The 20830-nt window shown below is 47.0% G+C and overlaps 1 protein-coding gene across 5 annotated transcripts in view; it reads right to left on the minus strand.

Annotated features, from left to right (window-relative positions):
• Positions 1-20830, minus strand: part of PFKFB4 (6-phosphofructo-2-kinase/fructose-2,6-biphosphatase 4) — a 632962-nt gene that overhangs the window by 234077 nt on the left and 378055 nt on the right. For all 5 annotated transcript variants that reach the window (XM_069643565.1, XM_069643564.1, XM_069643563.1 and 2 more), the window contains 2 exons: positions 15317-15373; positions 4277-4398 (listed from right to left, as the gene is read on the minus strand). In XM_069643565.1, the coding sequence (XP_069499666.1) occupies positions 4277-4398; positions 15317-15373 (179 nt within the window). The remainder of the gene's footprint in view (positions 1-4276; positions 4399-15316; positions 15374-20830) is intronic.

A 20830-nucleotide genomic window follows, 5' to 3' on the forward strand; every position in this document is an offset into this window, starting at 1 on the left:
CTCAACCGCCTCCATGATAACCTGGGTATCACTGGTCAGGCTCTGGCGTGGCTGTCTTCTTTACTCTCCAATCGACCCTCCCAGGTCCAACTGGGGTCCTTCCTCTCCGACCTCTTTTTCTCTACCTGTGGTGTCCCCCAGGGATCTAACCTCACTCCCTGGCTGTTCAACCAATACCTGGCACTCCTTGCCCACCGCATCATCGCTCTCTGTCCCAACTTTGTGCTATGCAGACGATACCCAGCTCATTTTCAGGCTACCCTCGGCCGCCTCCTCTCCTTCCCTCATCCCTGCCTGTGTGCCATCCAGGAGTGGTGTGCCGCGAATGACCTCTGCCTTAATGCCAGCAAGACTGAGATTCTACTCATCGGCACACCCACTCTCTCCTTCCCTGCAGCTCTCTGGCCGGCCTCTCTTGGCCCTCTTCCTACTCTGCCTGCAAGGCTAAAAACCTCAGAGTTATCTTCGACTCTGCTCTCTCCTTCTCCCCTCACATCTCTGACGTCTCGAAGAAGCCACACTACCAGTTGCACCTCCTTAGAGGTATTCTTCCTTTCCTCTCCTTCCCCCAGAAGCTCACCGTCTCCAGAGCCCTGGTCCTCTCTAGTCTGGACTATTGTAACAGCCTCTTTCTTAATCTGCCTGCCTCTACTCTCCACCCTCTGCAACTTATCCAGAACAGGACTGCAAGACTTGTCCTTGGCCTCAAGCCCAGTGATCGCATCTTTCCAGGACTGAAATCCCTGCACTGGCTCCCAGTGGCTGCGAGGATTAAGTTCAAAACCCTCTGCATTGTACACAAGGCCTTCTGGGGTCTGGTGGCGAAATACCTTCAACACTCTCTTCCTAAATATCTTCCTTCTCGAGCTCTTCGCTCACCCGCCTCCAACTCCCTCAGTGTCAGTCGCTTCTACAAGCAACAAGTTGGTGACAGATTACCCTCTTCGGCTGGGGCCTCTCTGGAACAGCCTTCCTGCCTCCCTGAAACTCAAGGAGAACCATCTCCGGTTCCGGAAGCACCTCAAAACATTCCTCTTTGCCTCTGCTTTCTCTCCCCCTCTCCCCTGCTGATTTCCTGACTGAAACTGCTCGGGTTACCTGGCCACCCTTTCGGATCTCTGGCCCAGGCCCCGTCAATTACCCACTTGCACTGCCTCCCTGGCAACCCCTGCACCTGGGGACCGTTCTGTACCCCTACAGTCCCCCTACCAGCACATTTGTCTGCACTTCCTTGTACTTGCCACCAGCTGGCCGTTTTAATTCTTATTTATTCCACGCCCCCCCCCCATGTACTGCACTTTCCCCTCTCCCTTCCCACGCGCACTTCTCTCCCCCCCCCCCCCCCCAATGCACTTGTGCGATCTGAATGACACTTGGCCTAGTAGGATCGTTGTCTGTCCTCCCCTTTGTTATCCCCCTTTGCCTTGTCGCACCTTGAAACACTTGTGTATAGGCACGTTATAAATGCCATATCATACATTCTGGTTTCACCATCACAGTCTTGTGGCCAATGCTGGAGGATTCATCATCACAGTCTTGTGGCCAATGCTGGATTTGACTTTTATGGACTTTATTGATTCACGGTGCATCACCGTTTCTAAACTCTCATGCTGCACTTCCTTTGCATCTTGTACTCATGGTGGCCCTGAATCATGCTGTTCCCATCTTATCTTGTATCCTGGCTTGCAACATTATGTGTTACTACTGACTTTAGCAATTGTATTTGCTCTCCCATCTTGCTTCTCCACTCTTTGACTGCTTACTCTGTTTTCTCCTCCTCCCCCTACTTTCTTCTATGCAGAATTGTCCCTGGATCTAGTATGATAGCAACCTCGTCTGTCTCCTCCCCCTTCCTGTTCCCTCCCCACCTCCAGCACTATCTGAAATGTCATCAGTCCTAGCATGATAGTCGCTTGTTTTGTTCCTCCCCTCGCTTTCTGCACCCCTCTCCCCCTCACCTTTTGTTTTTCTCCGGCTCTACCAGAAATGGCATTGGCCTAGTACAGTAGTTGCATGTCTGTTTCCATTTCCTTCCCCCACTCTCCCCCTCCATTCCTTATCTATGAACTATCTGAAGTGTCATCAGGCCGAGAACGATCGGTAATTTCACATCCTTACTGTTCATGGCCTGGAAGAATGCCATTGTATTTTCCCTTGTTCCCTCCCTTGCCTTGAAGCGCTTTGAAACACATTGTGTATAGGCGCTATATAAATAAACTATCATATCAAATATATCATCACTGGAACAATACCAGTCCACTACCAGTTTGCAAAAACCCAGAATACTGCCCTGAAGAAAAGAACAAAAAAAACTCTGCATATTATACATTATATAAAGCAAGCTTTTTAATTGGCGAGCGCCTGCTTGCGCAGCTCAAACTGAAAAGCACACACATTCCCACGCCCAAAAGAACACATCACGTTGACTTTCTACCTACTAAGATGTTCACCAGTAATTTAAAGGCTTCCATGCCTGTCTGGCCGCCTAATGTGGAAGACGCCCCAACACTTACAATTTTAAGTGCAATCAAACTTTATTTTCAGGTTAGTTATTCAGTCAGACATCAATGTCCGGGTCTCAAACAAAGCATTTACACTGCCCCTACTCACGTACCATCTCTCTCCTCTTTTCCCTCCTGTGCCCTCTAATTTGTGTTGGTAGAATGACACACTTTGAAGCAGCATAGCTACAAGTTACAAATATCCTGCAAAACACACCAGAACAGTGAATGAAAACTGCCCCGAGTGCACCCAGTGTAATGAAAAAAGCAAGACTACAAAGGTGAACTTTAGCAGAGGATTGCCTGGTGTAGGATATCCAGGAAACTGTAAATGAATGAAAAAGGAACAGTAACATTTAAGGTAAATATTACACGCAAATGCTGCTGATAGGAAGGCGACCTTTGGTACAGAAGGGTTATAAATCTAAAGGCTAAGGGAGATCGTTCCAGAAAAAGAACAGTGGTGAACTCTGTACAAGAAACTCAACCATACTAACATTATCCGGGGTGTCAGTGATGACGATTTCCTCATCAGAGGTATGGTACATTCATGTCAATGTGGGCACATTTAATGGGCCAGGTAATCATCGTATTTTTGATAATCGGGTACACAATACTGTCAATTTAACATCAACCAGGACATCTCAATGGGGAAGTCAACAGTCCAAACTCTTTTTCCTCAATACCTGGCCGGGCATGCTCGGGAGGTCTTTAAAATCTTTCTCTGCACATGCGATTATGGATTATATGCCTTTAGTGAAATACAATACTGGCTATAAAAACATGCTTTGAGAAAGTATAGTAACCATATCACATGCCTCTGACTCAAAAGGCCGGCTTTGTATCAACCCTCGTATCTCGCACACAATGAAGATTAAGTTTCATTCCACTTGTTCCCTCCAATAGAAAACGTAAGGTGAGCAAAGGAAAATACTTTCGCAACCAGAGAAAAGGCTTCCAAAGTCCATGCAAGTGGCTCATGAAGCACAATAAATCCAAGAAGACATCATTCCAGATAACTATTAGTGCACCACGCAAAAGAGAAGCTCAATTAAAGTGTTGCAATACAGGGTCTGTTCTACAGCCAGCATAAAAGGTATCCCATCCAAAAGTCTTGCAAGCAGCTTTAGCAACCCACTTTTCCTGTTTCTTGGTCCGATTAGAAAAAACCATCAATGTTATGATGGGTTAGAAAAAGCAAGAAAACAATCCTTCCACCTAAAACGTGAGAGTAGAAACGCCCATTATAGTTAACAAATCACCCATGCCGATGAAGCCCCACCAAATAGCCATCCCTGAGACGCTGCCTCTAGTTCAAAGATACCGAGCAGTGCATTGTGCCTGCATGCCAATTAGTTCATACGCTAAACTCCTATGCTCCAATCACAAGGATGGCAGACGATGCCACACAGATCCGTAATGAGGGAGGGATTCGTATGTGGTTATCTGTATCCTGTATAGTGTCTGGCTGACAAAGCTATGCATAAAAAAGTGTTACACTATAAGAAAAATAAGTGACAAAAATTATGTTTGAGCTCATTTGCATACCCACAAAGAACTCTCAAATAGAGGTGAACTTCCAGGGATGGGTTTGAGGTGTGTCATGTTTGCTGAAACGGCCTCATAGTTACGGTAGGATTTCTTATACTTTTTTTTAAACCTGCCATAGCATTGATTTGTTCAAATAAAATATCTGTGGCACTGCGGAGACCTTTCAATTGAGTCTAGAAATCATGTTTTCTAGACTTTCGAAGTCATTAATTGTTGATACTTACTTGTCTAAAGATTCACTCAGTGTCTCGTAGGAGTTCTTGTAGCATTCTATTCTCTTCATAAAATCATCCGTAGCTTCATCATTACTACAGTCCAAGTAGTCGGGACTGCTCAGTTTCACTTGCTAAATGAAACAGGAAAACGATTAGTGTTTCTCTAACTTAAAGCCAAAACATTCAACGCAAACTCAAAATATGGGGTAACCAGGTAATTGTCCCCATACTGGTCTTTCCTTAGATATTTGATAGTAGGTGTGCAAGTCAATTTAGGTGAAGGGACTCCAAATAAAATAAATTCAGAAGACACCCACCATGTAAAAGAACAGCAATTATTCTCCAAGAGTATGTCTGCAAAAATGTAGAGTATGAGAACAATACACAAATGCAACCACACTAGCATAAAAAAACAGCAACATGACAGTTGGCATCAACTTTATATCCAACTTATTTTATGTAGTAAACGGTTTCCTTGTACAGATGAAGGTTGGTCATACAGAGAAAAATCTATGCTGGTCTTCCTAAGGCTAAAAATGTTTTTAACATTTAGGAATGTGGTGCACAAGGCACATACGCACTGAAATCCATAGGTTTCATGTGAAAACAGAGTATGCACTTGCTGCCCAATGTTATGTGCATTCACTGCCACCCACATGTTCGAAGTGGAATTATGAGCCAGATAACATGGCAAGGGCAGGATGAAGGGTGGTAACAAGGCCAACAATAAAGACAAAACAAATAGAGTGCATAAAACATCAAACTATAGCCAGAGAGGTTTGTGAGGGTGGCTATACATTGAAAAACAAGATCCAATGACGCTGCAATCGTGTACGATTTACACGTTGGGTATTGTTAGGGGAGTTTTCCTAAGCCCCACTTGGAGCTAAGACTTTAGTAAGCGATCCCAGTGGTTTGTAGACCCCCCCCTTCTTAGTATCAGTCTGTACTACTCATGGAACCTTGGTAGAGTGGCAGAGCAGTCAGGCTTATCTTAAGAGGAAGATGTGGGCTGAAGGCAAGTACACTGAACCTAGTTAGTAATGCACATCAAAGAAACACTTACACATAAATGTATATCAAATTATAGATTATATATATATATATACACACAAGAGTCAATGTTAAATACTTGGCACAATAAACCAACACACATAAGTCAACTTTTAAATACTTTCAACAGGTCACAACTTTGTTGGAAGTTGTTGAATGTATACAATGGATACAGTAGTTTGACAGTTCTATAGGTAATACTGCGCACCCACAAAGTAATATCATAATTGTGTTTAGTCTGCATACACACACAAAATAGTATTTTTTGGGAAGGAAAACAGTTGGTTAGTGCTATCCTAGCAGAACTGCAGGTTCTAGAGGCAGTTTCGCGGCACAGCAAGTCTTTCAAAGTCTTAAACGCAGCCCGAGCTAAAAGGCAGTTCGGAGAGGCTTAAAGTCTTGCAAAGCAGTAGAAATCAAATGTTACTGTCCTTCTTGTCTCTAGGAAGGAAGATTCAAGAAGGCTTAACAAATGTTATAGACCATGTTAAAGGACTCGAAAGTGACACACGCAGAGGCTTGAGGCGGAGGTAAAAGGGGGTTGCCCTGGATACCTCTACATGCAATCCAATTCTCTGGAGCGTCTTTCTGGAATCAGATAAACAATACCTTTTCCCCACAGTACCTTCGGTTAGAAGAAAAGGTTTGTGGTGGATGCACTGCAACAATGTTGCCCCTCTGGACCCGACCTCCGGTTTCCTCAGTATGATGATTGATGTCAGGACAATGGATGGGATCTGTCCGCAGCAGTCTCGGTTGGGGTGGGGGGGGGGTAAGGTATCTCTGGCACGGCTTTCAGCAACTTCTCTGGTCACTCTGCGGTTTCGGCACCTTTTCTGCAGCACCAACAAAAGACACAATTCCCCTGGTCAAACTTCGCTTCCTGCTGTCTCACTCTGATTAGTGGGCCTGGGCGCGTTGGATCAGATCTCTGGAGCGTCCTTGAGAGCTCAGCAAAGATTTGGACGGATTTGGCCTTTCCACAATGATGCACTCGAAATGGGCAGTTAAGACTCCTGGTATTTGAGTTCTGCAGCTTTGGAAACTCACAGGACCTCAGTAGATTGCTCAAATCAAAGTTTGGCTTGGGACTGGTTGCTGCCACCAGTCAAAGGGAAGGAGTCGTCCTGATCGGCATTCCTCGGTCGCACAGAAAACTGGGTCAGGACAGCAGTGGTCACTTCACGGTGTTGCAAAGGGTCTGCAGGCGTCTTTGGTCATCATCTTCAGTTACTTCAGCTTCCAGTGGTTGACTTGCTTTTCACTGCAGGAGCCTCACCTTATATACAGTTCCAGCACACACCCCTCTTCAATCTCTCTCAGCAATTTACAGAAAGGGGCGTTTGGCTATCCTATTCAGGCACTCTGGCAGACAAAGAACAGGGGGGTGGGGGCGGTGGAAAACTCCTCCCCCACTTCCTGCCGGCCCAGACACTGGAGCCTAGGAGGGGATACCCAAGAGTTCCTGCCAAATGCTCGGGAGGATTGCTCAGGGGAAACATGCTCGTCTTAGAAGCAAGGAAGAGGTAAGGCTGCTCCATTGTATCTTGAACTATTTCGGCAGCTTTGGGGGTCTGTTACGGGCCAGGACTACTAGAGTCCTCTTTCTAGCCCCATCACACCAGCCCTCTGCCTCGGTTTCGTGCCGATCCTTGCTCTTATGTGCAGGATCGACCGCCTGCGCAGAGGGCGGGCGCGCCGCCAGCGCGCCAAAAGCGTGCTCAAGGCAAGCCCGTCTGTGCCGGGATGGGGGGGGCGGGGCAGGGGGAAACGGCCTGATAGAAACCCTTTGCTCTCTCTTGCTCCAGTAAACACAATTTGGCCAGCTAGGTGGAACCACTGCTCTCCCCCTACTGCTTCTGCCTTTACTAACACTACTAGTGGCAAGAAGTCTGCAATTGGAATACCCACTTTACTTTTACTGAACACCCAGTCCCTCCCAGCTCATACTGGTGAAATCCGGGAATTGTTATCCAGCAGGCAGCCTGCACTTCTCCGCCTGACAAACATGTCTGGCACAGAGTTCGGCGCCTGCATTGGTTCAAGCCATATCTTCTGCTTACTGTATCATTCATCATGACTGCCCACCCCCACAGCGTGAGGGGTGGCTGTTATTTTCCATGCTGAATATTTCATCACCCAGTTATCTTGCTCTCATAAGATTAATATGGAAGCATTACTCTTCAGATGTGCTATCGCACCTTCCCGCACCAGTCACTTTCTGCTCATATATCACCCCCTGGACCTATGGGAAAGCTCTAGTGGATTTAGTGGCAGATCTGGGTGTACAATATACCAACTTAGTGGTGCTAGGCAATCTCAATCTCCACTTCAATCTCCCTAGATAAAATGAGTTGAGCTCTTTTTTTTGACAGTTTATCTGATCTTGAACAGCACCAACTGGTCCAAGGCCCCACTCACATTCATGGTAATACTCTTGATGTGGTATTCTCAAAGGACTCACTGCTATGCCCTGGGCTCATTGAACCAGAGGTATGGTCTGATCACCACTTAGTATCCTGCACATTCAAACTTCTGAGTCCACCTAGTAAGCTACTTCCTCCAAAAACCCTGCTGCGCTCTTGGCGCTCGGTCGATACCAAAGCAATCAGCGCTCAAATACCATCAACTGCTAGGCCATCATCGCTGAGGCTACTCTCTCAATCCCTCTTGGACGCTGCAGACACCTGCGCCCCACTAAAATTGGTTCAGGGCCGTAGGCTACCTTCTCAACCATGGTTCTTGGGACAACTTAAAACGCCTGCCTGAAACTAAGGCAGACGGAATGTAAATGGCACAAAAATTATGATTCTGTCTTAGAGATTCATACAAATCCTGCCTCTCTACCTATCTGGCCGACGTCAAAATAGCTAAAACCACCTTCTTCTCTGAGAAGATCGAAACTGCGCTATGTCAGCCAAAAACCCTCTTCTCTATCGTCAAGTTATTAGCTTCCTCTGAGACCCTTACTTCTAGGGTTAAACCCTCTCAAAAGCTGTGCAATTATCTTGCTTGATTAATAAAATTTAAGTAATCTGCACAAATATTGCTAAATCTCCAGCTATACAGACTCCAAATGTTGTCAAGCCGCCACCTGCTCTCCCCACTGAACCCCTTGCTAACTGGTCAACCTTCCCTCTCTTTACCGAGACAGAAGTTCTAGCCGCTATTCAAAGAACCAAATCCTCCCCTCCTGAGGATGCCATCCCTATCAAAATCATGAAGAACGCTCCAGAATTCACATTGGCAATAAATAATTGTCAATCCGGACTTGTCCCCTTGGAGCTGAAATCCACGAGGCTCGTCCCCCTTCTTAAGAAGCCTCACGCGACCCCCACGGTTCCGGCTAATTTTCACCCTATTTCTTTGCTCCCTTTCCAAACTATTGGAATCTCTCATCACCCCTCTTCCATCCGCCTTTCTGGAATCCTCAAAGGTCTTCAATCCTGCACAGGCAGGATTTAGATCAGGGAGAGGAACTGAAAGCGTGCTGTTTCCGTGCTGGCGATATGTCCAGGCTAGTTGACTCGGGTGGGGTTGGTGCTTTGATTCAGTTAGATCGGTCGGCCGCGTTTGACATGGTTGACCACCCCATCCTGCTGTCACGACTGGCAGATCGGAATATCCGGCCAAGTCCTTGCTTGGTTCGCCTCTTTCCTATCAGACCGCACAAAACTCTTGCTATGCCCCCTTTCCTTTCCTCGTCCTGTTCTCTTACTTGTGGTGTCCTGCAGGGCTCTTCACTTTCCCCGATCCTGTTTAACATCTACATCTGGGCACTGGTCTGCTTCATACAGGCCAATGGCCTCAACTGTTACTCTTATGCCGACACTCAAATCTTGATCCGCCTACATCACTATCGAGTAGATATGTCGTGCCTTTGATGGTCTGGGTGCCCTCAGCGATTGGATGGACCAGAACTGGCTCAAGCTCAATGGTGACAAGACCGAGGTACTGGTGGTGGACTGTCCCCCCGATCCCTCACTCTGGACCACCGCTTTCTGCCCCGCCTCCCTGGGTCCTCTTCCCAGCCCAGTAAGGAACAAGTTACTTACCTGCAACTGTTCTCCAGCATGCGTCTGGCATGGATTCACATGCTCATGAATATAAGAATACATACCAGTACATCCATGCACAACCACGGTAGGTGGCAAGGCTCAACATTAAGCAATACATCAACTCAACATTAAGCATCTCTTACCTCCTCACCAGGCTCACCTTAAGCGAACAGGTTGCGCAGCACTGCCTGGAGGACTCTGGACTCCTCCCTGGAATCCCGTTCGACGCAGTAGAATCTCGTGAAGGTGTGTGTCGACCTCCACGTAGCAGCCCTGCAGATGTTGAGCAGGGGCACACCAGACAGGAACGCCGTGGTAGCAGCGATCGCTCTGGTTGAATGGGCTCTCAGATGGCCGAGCAACGGTCAGTTTGCCAACCGGTGACAGTGCATGATGCAGCCCGAGAGCCATCTGGAAATGGAAGCCTTCGAGAGGGCCTTCCCTTGGTTCACAGGTCCAAAATTCACAAACAGCTGTGATGTCATCCGAAAACTCTTTGTGCGGTCCACGTAGAACTTCAGCGCTCTAGCCACATCCAGCGAGTGCCAAGTCCTCTCAGTCGGCAACGAAAGTGACAGGAAGAAAACAGGTAACACCAAGGGCTTGTTGAGATGGAAGTCCGACTGCACCTTGGGCATGAAGGAGGGTAGCGTCCTCAGCACCACCCTTGTATCGTGAAAAGTCAAGTATGGAGGTTTACAGGAGAGGGCCTGGATCCCTCCCACTCGTGCGCAGGTGATGGCCACAAGAAACGCCATCTACCACAACAGGAATTTCAAATGGTACCGAATGCAGAGGCATGAATGACTGCCCCATGAGCCTGGACAGCACCAGGTGGAGCTCCCATGCCGGGGCCGGAGCCTTCACCGGCAGGAATGACCGGAACAGTCCGTTCATAAACTCCTTCACCAGGCGATGGGTCCAGAGAGATTATCGCCCCGGGGTCCTGGAGTAGCGGGAAATCGCCGCTAGATGGAGGTGTGCGCCAGCCCCGCCTTGGCCGCTGAGGATTAATCTTCAGTGCACTGCACCAGACAGAGAACCTTTTCCATTTGTGTCCATAACACGAGAGTCGAGGGCGCCCTGGCCTTTACAAGCACCTCCTTGCAGTCCGCCTGGATAACGTACCCTCCAAAATCTAGCGCTGCAGGAGCCAGGCCTGCAAGTTCAGCGACGCCGGATCGTGGTGGAGGATGGCGCCTCCTCCGATAAGGAGATCTGCGTCCGTCACCAGTTTTACTGGAGGGGGTGGGGGGGGGGGGGGTAGGACGCTGACATGTCCAGAAGGTCCGGGAACCAGATCTGCCTTGGCCACGCCGGTGCGAAGGGGATCATCCTGCACCGTGACAGTTTGAGTTGGTTGAGGAGTCGCAACGGCAACCGAGGGCACGCATACAGGAACAGGCCGTTCCAGGGGAACGAGAAGGCAGCGCCCATGCTCCCCGGCTGGGGAAACCTGCTGGCGAACCTCTGGCAATTGGTGTTCACTGCCATCATGAACAGGTCAATCTGGGGATTGCCCCATTGTCGGAAGGAGGTCCACTTGATCCCATCACAGTTCCCACTCGTGGCACGAGCACAGCCCCCTGCTGTGTGCGTCGGCAATGGTGTTTTTTATTCCTGTCAGGTGAAAGGGTCCCAGAAACATCCCTTGAGCAACGGCCCGATACCACAAATCCTGGGCCTCCTTGGACAGGGCTGGGGATCTGGTGTCTCCCTGCTTCTGGATGTAAAACATTGTTGTGGTGTGGTCAGTGAAGATCCTCACCACCTTGCCCTTGAGGGACGGAAGGAACGACCCGAGGGCCCAGAACATGGCTCAGAGCTCCAGGACGATGTGTAGTGACCGCCCCTCTGGCAGCCAGAGGCCTCTTGCGGAGATCTCTGGAGTGTCCCCCCCCATCCCTCCAGGGAGGCGTCAGTCGTCACCGTCTCCTGATGGGTGGGGGTCTGGAAGTCCATAACCGCCGTCAGATGCGCGCGGGTGATCCATCACCGGATCGCTTGTCGAAAGGTCTCGTTGAGTGAGATCCTGTCTTCGAAGTTGCCCGTCACTTGCATCCAACGGGAGTCGAGGAACTCCTGCAGTGGTCGCATCCGGAGTTTGAAAATGCGCACGAGGTAAATGCAGCAGGACATCATGCCGAGCAGGGACTTGATGGACCTCACCTTGGCCATGTCCATGGTCGACAGCCGTTGCACCTTGCCTAGGATGGCCTTCGTCCTTTCCTCCGACTGAGATGCTAGTCACGCCACTGTGTCGAGCTTGGCTCCCAGGAACAGGGCGACTTGCGACAGTACCAGGTGGTATTTTGTGAAGTTGATCGAAAATCCCATATCTGTGAGCAGTTGGACGGTCTTCCTTGTGTGTTTGACGGCGAGTTCCCTTGACTCTGCCCGGATGAGCCAGTCGCCCAGGTAAGGGTAGACGTGGATCCCCTGTAGGAGCAGCCACGCCACCACCCTGGGTGCCGACTTCAGTTCGAAGGGAAGGGGCTTGAACTGGTAGTGCCGTCCTTGGACTACGAATCGCAGAAACTTTCAATGTTTTTTCAAGATGGGGATGTGAAAGTAGGCATCCTCCAAGTCCAGCGACGATAGGAAGTCTCCTTCCTCCAGTTGTCCCAGCACGTGCTGGAGGGTGACCGTCCGGAACTTCTGGGACCGAATGTACTTGTTTAGATGAAGGTCCAGGATGGGTTGCCAACCGCCGGTCTTTTTCCTTACAAGGAAGTACCCAGAGTATACTCCGGAGCCTCTTTGGGACGAGCTTGATGGCTACCGTTAACATCGCTCGTACCTCCACGAGTAGTTGCGGGACGTGGTTTTCCTTTCTGGCATCAGGTGGAATATGGGGACACTTCCTACGAAATTCCAGTGTGTGCCCGTGGGCCAGGGCTTCCAACACACAACGGTCGGTGGAGATGGACTCCCACACGCTGACGAAGTTCGCCAGCCGGCCTCCCACCAGGGTGCTCAGGTGGGGGCCCGACGCTATGGCCGGTTCAAACCGCCGCCCTAGCCTCCTTGGCAACGAGATCCTCCTTGCTTGCCGTGTCCCCTGTAGGCCTCTTGCGACGAGAAGCGGGCCGCTTAGTGGTAAGCCGAGGAACTACCGCCGAATCACTTGGTCTGTCTTTACCATCTTTTCTGACCAAGATGTCCTTATGGCAATTCACCTGCTTAAATTAGCCTCGCCTGCTAACTATCCCTCTTGTTCACCACAAGGAAATCACTGGTGACATTGTCTGATCATGATGGATGCATTCCCAATTTCTTGAAATATGCACTCGTGATTCCCTTACTTAAGAAGCCTTCTTTGGATCCATCTGTGCTTACCAATTTCCGTCCCAGCTCACTTCTTCCTTTTCTTATGAAGTTGTTGGAATCTGTTGTCGCACCTTTGCTTTCCTCTTTTCTGGAGTCCTTAGCTTTTTTTTATCCCTTTCAGTCGGGCTTTCGGCCTGGGATGGGTACAGAATCAGTCCTTAACCTCTGTGCTGGATGATCTCGCCCACCTGGTCGATCAGGGTGGTGTCGGCACAGTGATATTGTTCGATCCATCTGCTGCGTTTGAAACGGTTGACCATCCCACCCTGATCTCTTGGCCATCAGCGGCCAGCTTGTCTGGCCAAGTCCTGGTTCTCTGCTTTTCATGCTGATCGCTCTCAGTCTGTCTCCCTCCCCCCTTTCCGTTCTAAACCGGTTCCGTTAGCTTCAGTGTCCCACAGGGATCCGCATTGTCACTGACACTACATAAGCCCACTTCTCTGCCTCATTCAGTCCCATGGTTGTAAGTGCTACTCCTATGCCGATGACACGCAGATTCTGGTTCGCCTTGATCTCACTCGGCCAGATACTGCGGGGCGGCTTAGGTGTTGCCTTGATGACGGCAAACTGGATTAAACTTAACAGCGACAAAACAGAGGTTTTGGTTGTCTGTACCTCCAACCCCCTCTCCCTTCTGGACGGCTGAGTTCTGATCAAGTTCTTTGGGCCCCTTTCCCATGCCTGCCAACTCGGTAAAAAATATGGGTGTAAAAAATGCTTCATCTCTTTCAATGGAGGATCAGGTTGCGTCTGTCTGCAGTGCTGGCCACTCCAAACTAAAAATCTTGCGGAAATTTCTCCCTTTCATCCCGGCCCAACTTCGGACTCTGGTTGTGGCTGCTCTTGTACTTAGCGCAGTTGACTATTGTAACTCGCTCTACCTTGGTCAACCTCGCTATCTTAAGAACCGTTTCCAGCTCCTCCAGAATGCAGCAGCTAGGTCTGTTCTTCATCCTCCTCTGGGTGCGCATATGTCCCCTTTACTTAGACAGCTTCATTGGTTTCCTGTTGAGAAGCGTGTTCTCTTTGAAGTCCTTATGCATCATCCATCGTGCTTTCCATAAAGTGGGGGCGGAATATCTTCAGGCTAAGTTCCCTCCCTATGTTCCATCTCATCTTCTCCATTTCCAGTCTACTTTTCTGGTCCATTTCCCCTGGTTCAGACTGTGTGGGTGGGCACGCCTTTTTTAGTTGTTATGGCTAAAGTTTGGAATGCTCTCCCCTACTCTATGCAGGCTATCTCTGATCACTTGGCTTTTCACCGTTCTCTTAAAACGTTATCTGTTCTAGGTCTTCAGTCAGTTATGTTTGCCTTTGGGCGTACATGCGCTCTACAAGTTCCTATAACATAGTATAAGATAAACCTGGCTGCTCCGTCTATACTACCCTGAACTCCGGTGGTACAGCCTTATACTAAAAGTGGAGTCTTGTAATGCCTCAGTTGAATGGTTTTACTAAGCCCATAGTTGGACTTCAGAAAAACTGTCCTAACACTTACCTTTCCCAAGACTTACCTTGGCCTACTTGAATTTGAAACAAACCCTTTATTAGGCCAAGGGAGTGAACATGATGGAATTACTTCCATCAGGACAGGTTAAAAAACAAAAGCAAAACATTTGGGGATCCATAGAACTAAGGAGGGGAAAAAAGCTAAAATAAATCTTTCCCAACCGCAGTCTAGCGGAAAAGAAGAACACAATTGAAGACCGCAACTAAAGCTTATAATCAATAGAAGCTAAAATCAGAAAAATTTCAACCCGCACATAAGTGAAAACAAGACAGAGAAAAATAAAATTTTTACTTGGTATGAATCCTGTAATTGCATGCAAAAATAATTATGAATGCTGCATTATTAGTGTAATGCTGTAGCAGGTCTTTCATGCTAGAAGCTCTTCTTCAGGACTCAGTTTCTAAGTGTCAAGGGACCGATTACAGAAACTTTGCACTGGAGCAAGTGTAATTGTGCACAGTATTAGCATAAGCGGCCATAGCCGCTATATATTTCAGAACACTAACAGACTACTAGCCCTGGCCTTTCAAATCTGGGCCCAATCGGTCCAGCGGTTTTTGGCTGTATGGTCTAGCAAAAACATACCTTTTTTGTTTATGGGAAAATGAATGGGGACTAGGCTGAAAGTGCCTTTTTTTCTTAATACCTTTTTTTTTTTTTTTTTTTTTAAAGAGTCTCACAAACTTTTCAGTCGAGGGGCCCAGATATACACAGCGGTCTGCAAAATTTCAGCCAAATCTGTCACACAAGTCAAAAGTTATTAGCAATTCATTTTTTCTAGTCCCTATGTAATTTGGGCTCACCTTAACTACAGGACGGCGACTGTCGCATTATGGTATACGTTCATCCACTCTTTGGAACTGTATGAGCTTGCCTATCGCCGTGTTCTACAACACACACATCCCTCTTCAACATATACTCTTTATTAAGTGGTGCAAGCTTTGGCGTCTTTGGACCAATGTCCCTGAAACAATGCTTCACTGTGATCAACATTTTCTCCTTTACTTCAAAGCAGGACTAGGGTATACATTTAGAAGTCACAAAACAAGTTACATGAAAGGAATTAAGCTTTCAATAGTTGCTATACATTGCACTCACCACAATATTTGCTGTAATGACTTCAGGATCGACACATATAGACTCAACGAAGAAAGTCTACGTTTAAAAAGAAAAAAACAAAAAATGAGAGGTTACATTTCCAAGGAAAACAAATGTCAGCAGCAAAATGCTGATATTTACATTCAATATTGTGTGCATGTCTCAAAAGCAAGCTGAATACATTTTTTACAGTAAAATGAACAAAAGATTTCCTGTTATAAAGGGCAACATTAATAAGTTGATTACGAATAAAAAGGTTTTCCGATTTCTCTAAATCTGTAATGCGATGCCTTACTTCCCTTTAAAATGCAAAACCTCAAACATGGAAAGAGACAAGTGCCCCTTAATAGGGAATAGCAACAAGCACAGCTCTAAAATAATGCAAGCACAGAGGGGTTTTCAACACAGTAACGGAAAGTTCATCTGTTGTCTAGAACGGTTCATAATTGGCAGCCAATAAACTGACAGAACCTAATGAACATTTACAATGAAGAACCAGTCTCATGCAATCCTCACCTTACATTACTTGAGAACATTTTAAATAACTGTGGCTCGATTTCCTTATGCAAGCTGCTTCCCCCCCCCAAACAAGATCACTTAACGTGTTTCCTATGCATTTTGGAAATATTATGCATGAAGGACCATCTAAAATTCAGGAAACTCCTAGACACCTAGCTGTTCAACTCAGAACTGGACAAAAATGAATGAGCCGACACCCACACTGCACGGAATAAACACAAATGGAAAGACGGGGACTAGGCCAGACAATAAGTACAGGGAAGTAGAGGGGCCTCTGAATGGGAGGAAGAACAAGGTGCACCCATGTGCATGGAGGGCCCTACCAGAAACAAAGGAGAGAGATAGGACAACCTAAGTTGAACCACAGAAAGAGGGCATTCGAATTAAAGGGAAAAGAGTGTCGAACGAACATATAAACCACAGGACCCAGGGAGCTCAAAGGCACAGGGAAGAAGTCCCTCCTCCCCCGCCCTCAAGGGGCACAGGGAGGCGATGGTGGCTGCACACCAAATAGGTTGGACAATCATCAGGGGCTGTCCTCTATAAATCTGTCAAACTACAAACATAGCATGAAAGGCACCTGCTCCTTATGCACATTATCGTTAAGGACAGAAAAATGTCAGGCCTATGAGTGTGGATACACTAAATGGATCAAGTGAAATTAATTTGTTTGTCCTATTGTGTCTTTGTATGATGTTTTCTCGGGGGTTTGAGTAATGTGTATATGTATCATAGGTTCTGATCTTTGTATTTGATAATAATCTTGTGAGTGTTCTTAGATTAATGCTTTTTATAGAAATGTTTTAGATTTGTACTACGTTGAATTTTGATATGAAACAGCAATACAATTGAATACGAGATATTTAGGTCTCGGCTACTAAGTCAATTTTTTCAGGACTGAGCAGTAGGAAATAACACGAGATAGTCACTGAAAGTGTTGACATTTGTTAGTCCCTATCCCTTCTTTTTGTATACATATATTCCGTTGACTCCAGACAGTAGAGATAGGGTCCCCCCCCAGATGGGTGAACTTTTGGGGGGTTCTTATAACCTGTATTATATTGTTACTCATTTATACAATTCTGGAGGTTGCAGCAAGATCAAAAAGTGACCGGTGCAAGGCTTTGACTTAAACATTACCACTATCTTTGCTCTGGGCAGCCTCACATGCCATAATACTTTAGTATATCTGTCATTAAATAGGGGACAAGCCACTGGCAAGGAAGGCTTGGGTCTGCCACCAAAAAGTGCAATTTAATCTCAGCTGCTTGGCCATGTCCCCACTGCACTGGAACACAAGCCCCTAGACGCATTTTTAGACCCGGTGGTCTTATCAAATTGCTAGGGCTACCCACATAGGTGGCAGTGCCAAGACTGAATGCAAACAATGGTAAGAAAGGCTTGTTTGGGGAGGTTTCCTAAAGTCCACTTTACTATCCCAATGGTTTGTAGATCCCAACTCTTAGTACCAGTCTGTACTACTCATGGAACCTTGGTAGAGTGGCAGAGCAGTCGGGCTTATCATAAGAGGAAGATGTGAGCTGTAGGTAAGTACACAACATAGTGAGCAATGTAGCTCAAAGAAACACATACACAAATCTACATTTATATGCACACAAGATATACTTTTAAATATAGTACATTAAACCAAAACTCATAAGAATACTGTAGATACTTTTAAGTCACTCCTTAGTTTGTAATTGCTTGCAGTAACAATTGTTACAGCTTTTAGACATTATCGGTAATCTGGTGCACCCACAAAGATATACAATAATTGTATTTAGTTAGCAAAACCACATAAGTAATAGTCTTTTTGGAAGGAAAACAGTTGGTTAGTCAACAGTAGCAGAGCCTAAGGTTTTAGAAGAAGTTTCTTTGATCACTAAGGTTTTTAAGGTCCAATTGGCAACCCAAGCTAAAATGCAGTTCAGAGAGGCTCAAAGTCTTGCGAAGCAGCAGAATAGAAAACGTTCCTGTGGATACTTTCTAGTCTCTGGTCTTAAAGATGCTGGTAGATTAACACAACGAAGAACCTGTCAAAGGACTCGCTAAAGGGACACAAGCAGCAGCTTGGGTCGGAGGGAACGAGGGGGGATACCCTGGATACCTCTACTTGCACTCCAATGCTCTGGAGCGACTTTTCGTGTTAAAGGTAGGCAATCCATTTTCCCCCAAAGTACCTTTGGTTTGAAGACATTTTTGTAGCCGAATTCTCCTCGATGTGGCAGCACTGGACCCGACCTTCTGGATTCCTTGGTCTTTCTCCAGTCAGTCAGTGGTTTTGGCTCCTTTTCTGCAGAACCACCAAAAGACTTGATTTTACTGGTGAAACTTCTTCGATTCATGGAGTCCTGCACTCTGGTGAGGGGAGCTAGATGAGTAGGATTGTGTCTCTGGAGGTTCTCCTGGAGCTCAGCAAAGCCTTGGACGGTTTCGGTCTTGACAATACGATGCACTACGATTGGGTCGAAGGTCTCCTAGTATTTGCGGTCTGCAGCTCTGGAACACCTTAGCAGCTCGGGAGATGGCCCAGACTGTAGCTTGTCTTAGGGCTGGTTTATCCCACCAGTCAAAGAAAGGAGGAGTCCTCTTCAGAGTTCCTGCGTCGCTTCACTGTGTTGCAAAGGTTCTGAAGGCATCTCTGGTTGTTGTCTTCTTCGGATAATTCAGTTTCCTGTCGTGGACCTGACTTTGACCTCAGGAACATCACCATTTATTCAGGCTCAGCACACACTCCTCTGCAATCTCTCACAGAAGTTTACAGAAAGCGGCGGGTGGCTGTCCAATCAGGACAACCGGACCACCAGAGGGAGCTGGTTCCATTTAGGCACTCAGGCAGACAAAGAGCAGTGGAGTGAAAAACTCCTCCCCAACTTCATGCCTGCCCACACACTGGAGCCTAGGTGCGGACACCCAAGGGTTCCCGTCAAAGGCAAAAATAAACACAGACCTAACCCTCCCAGAATGGTAGAAGGGCTAACAAAAGACAACAAGGCTACAAATGGCGAATAATGAAAGTAGCCCACAAGTTGGTACTTCAGTGCCCCTATTGTGCACAACCAGGACTGTGAATAAAGTCTGCGGTAGAAAATAGCACAATAGTCGGTAGAACACGTCCACTGCCACCATCCATAACTAGAAGGTTGTCTGTGACTAAAAAGTCACAGGAGCAGAGAGAAGGGGAATACCAAGTATCCTCTTGGCACTCCACAGAGAAATATTGCACTGGAACACAGTTCAGAGGGATGTGATGAGGGGCATAATTTATAGTAGTTTCTGTCATTTACCCAACGATTGACTACCCATGCCTAGGTTAATTACCATGTCATTCCCACCCACTACCTTCCCTTCCTGCCAAAACCCCTCTTCAAAAATCTGAACTAGCTCCATCACAATGAAATATCAATGTTTGTGCTATACAGGCCTGCCAGTCTTTCTACAAAGCATTCTTTCGAGTGTTAATGACTATTGCCTCTGTAACTGTTGGTGTAATAAAAGTCTCTTCAGGTTTGTCTACAGCCAGTTATTGTATAAGTTGTATGTGTGTTATCACATCTGTCTTGCATTGAAGTGCTGTTTAAAACAATCTATCAGAGCCAGCTGTTTGGGCTTGTGTATAGGTATTGAACAAGCATTAGGCAGGTAATCAAATCATATTGCCTTTGCCGCCACATTCATTCCCCTTCCTGCCTCTGACTCTCACTGACAGCTCTCACTAACCTTCAACTCTCCATCTCCAAAGCTCTTGACATCCTTGCCCCAGTCATGAGTATCCGCATGAAGCCCATCTCCAAGTGCAACATCTGGTATGAACCCAACCTGGACTCTCTGAAATGCAAATGCAGAGCAGAAAAGCCTTATTTGGCCCTCTGCACTGCACAGTCCTCCCACTACATTACTAAAATTCAGGACATCCTGTCCTCACTCTCCTATGCACCACTCCCTTCTCCCTCTCCTGCTCTCAGGCCTCCCTCTCCCCTTCCCTTATACTCTCCTCCTCCTCTCCCATATCACCTGATGAGGTTATTAAACAAGTCTGTTCTATGAAAGCCTCACCCAAACAGGGGCTTCCCCTGCTCCTCTAGAACCAGCAAAGACAATATAGTCTCCATTGCTCCAGCCTTGGCTGATTTCTACCATCACTCCTTTGCCACTGAATCTGATCCTCCACTCCTCAAGCACTCTCTTGTGCACCCTCACCTGAAAAAGCCATGTGTTCAGGCTACTCCTACATTAACACCCAATGAGAATTGGCACATTTGATTACAGAAGAGGGCCATCCAGTTAAACATTATTGAAGACAGGTCTGAATGTGGTAAAATATCAACCGATTCTACAGTTAGGCGGGGTGCTGAAACTGCCGAAGTCCGGTTACACAATCCTACATGTCCCTGAAATGTTATTTGGCCATTTTGTAACATCTGGAGCGACTGGATAAATGCAGTAGGTCTAACTTACTGGACATTATCCATCAGGGCACTTCCCCTGCCTCTGCTCTGGTGGAATGTTATTTACTAATGATGGTTTTCTCCTCTCAGCTACAGTACTGTTGTGAGAACATACAAAGAATGCAATGCTACCTTCAACATAAGCAAGGGCCACCAGCTTTGTGGTTTGTAGCCTTAGGGGAGGGAATGGAGGCTTTGGAATGATTTGGGAACTCAAAAAGAACCAGGTTCATTAACTGGACAATGCTGCAACAGGTACACACTTTAGATGTTGAGCCACTCCTCATGCCGATTCCAATGCACATTCCAGTCTGGGACAAAGAACGGACAGGCACCCATTTTTAAAAAAGTAGAGGCATTTTATCGCAACTGTTCCTTCAGCAAAAAAAACGTACATTTTCTGTTGTGTGGCAGAAATCATAGGCGCTTCAGAACATTAACGACCCTGACAAGAGACATATTTCCCTCAAACCATGTGCAGATTGCAGGTATGTTTGTGCTTCTCTTTCAGTAATCCAGATAAGTAACAGTTTTGCTCAACTGTATA

The sequence above is a fragment of the Ambystoma mexicanum genome, chromosome 2p (assembly GCF_040938575.1).
Source record: "Ambystoma mexicanum isolate Mex_15411 chromosome 2p, UKY_AmexF1_1, whole genome shotgun sequence".
NCBI lineage: Eukaryota > Metazoa > Chordata > Amphibia > Caudata > Ambystomatidae > Ambystoma > Ambystoma mexicanum.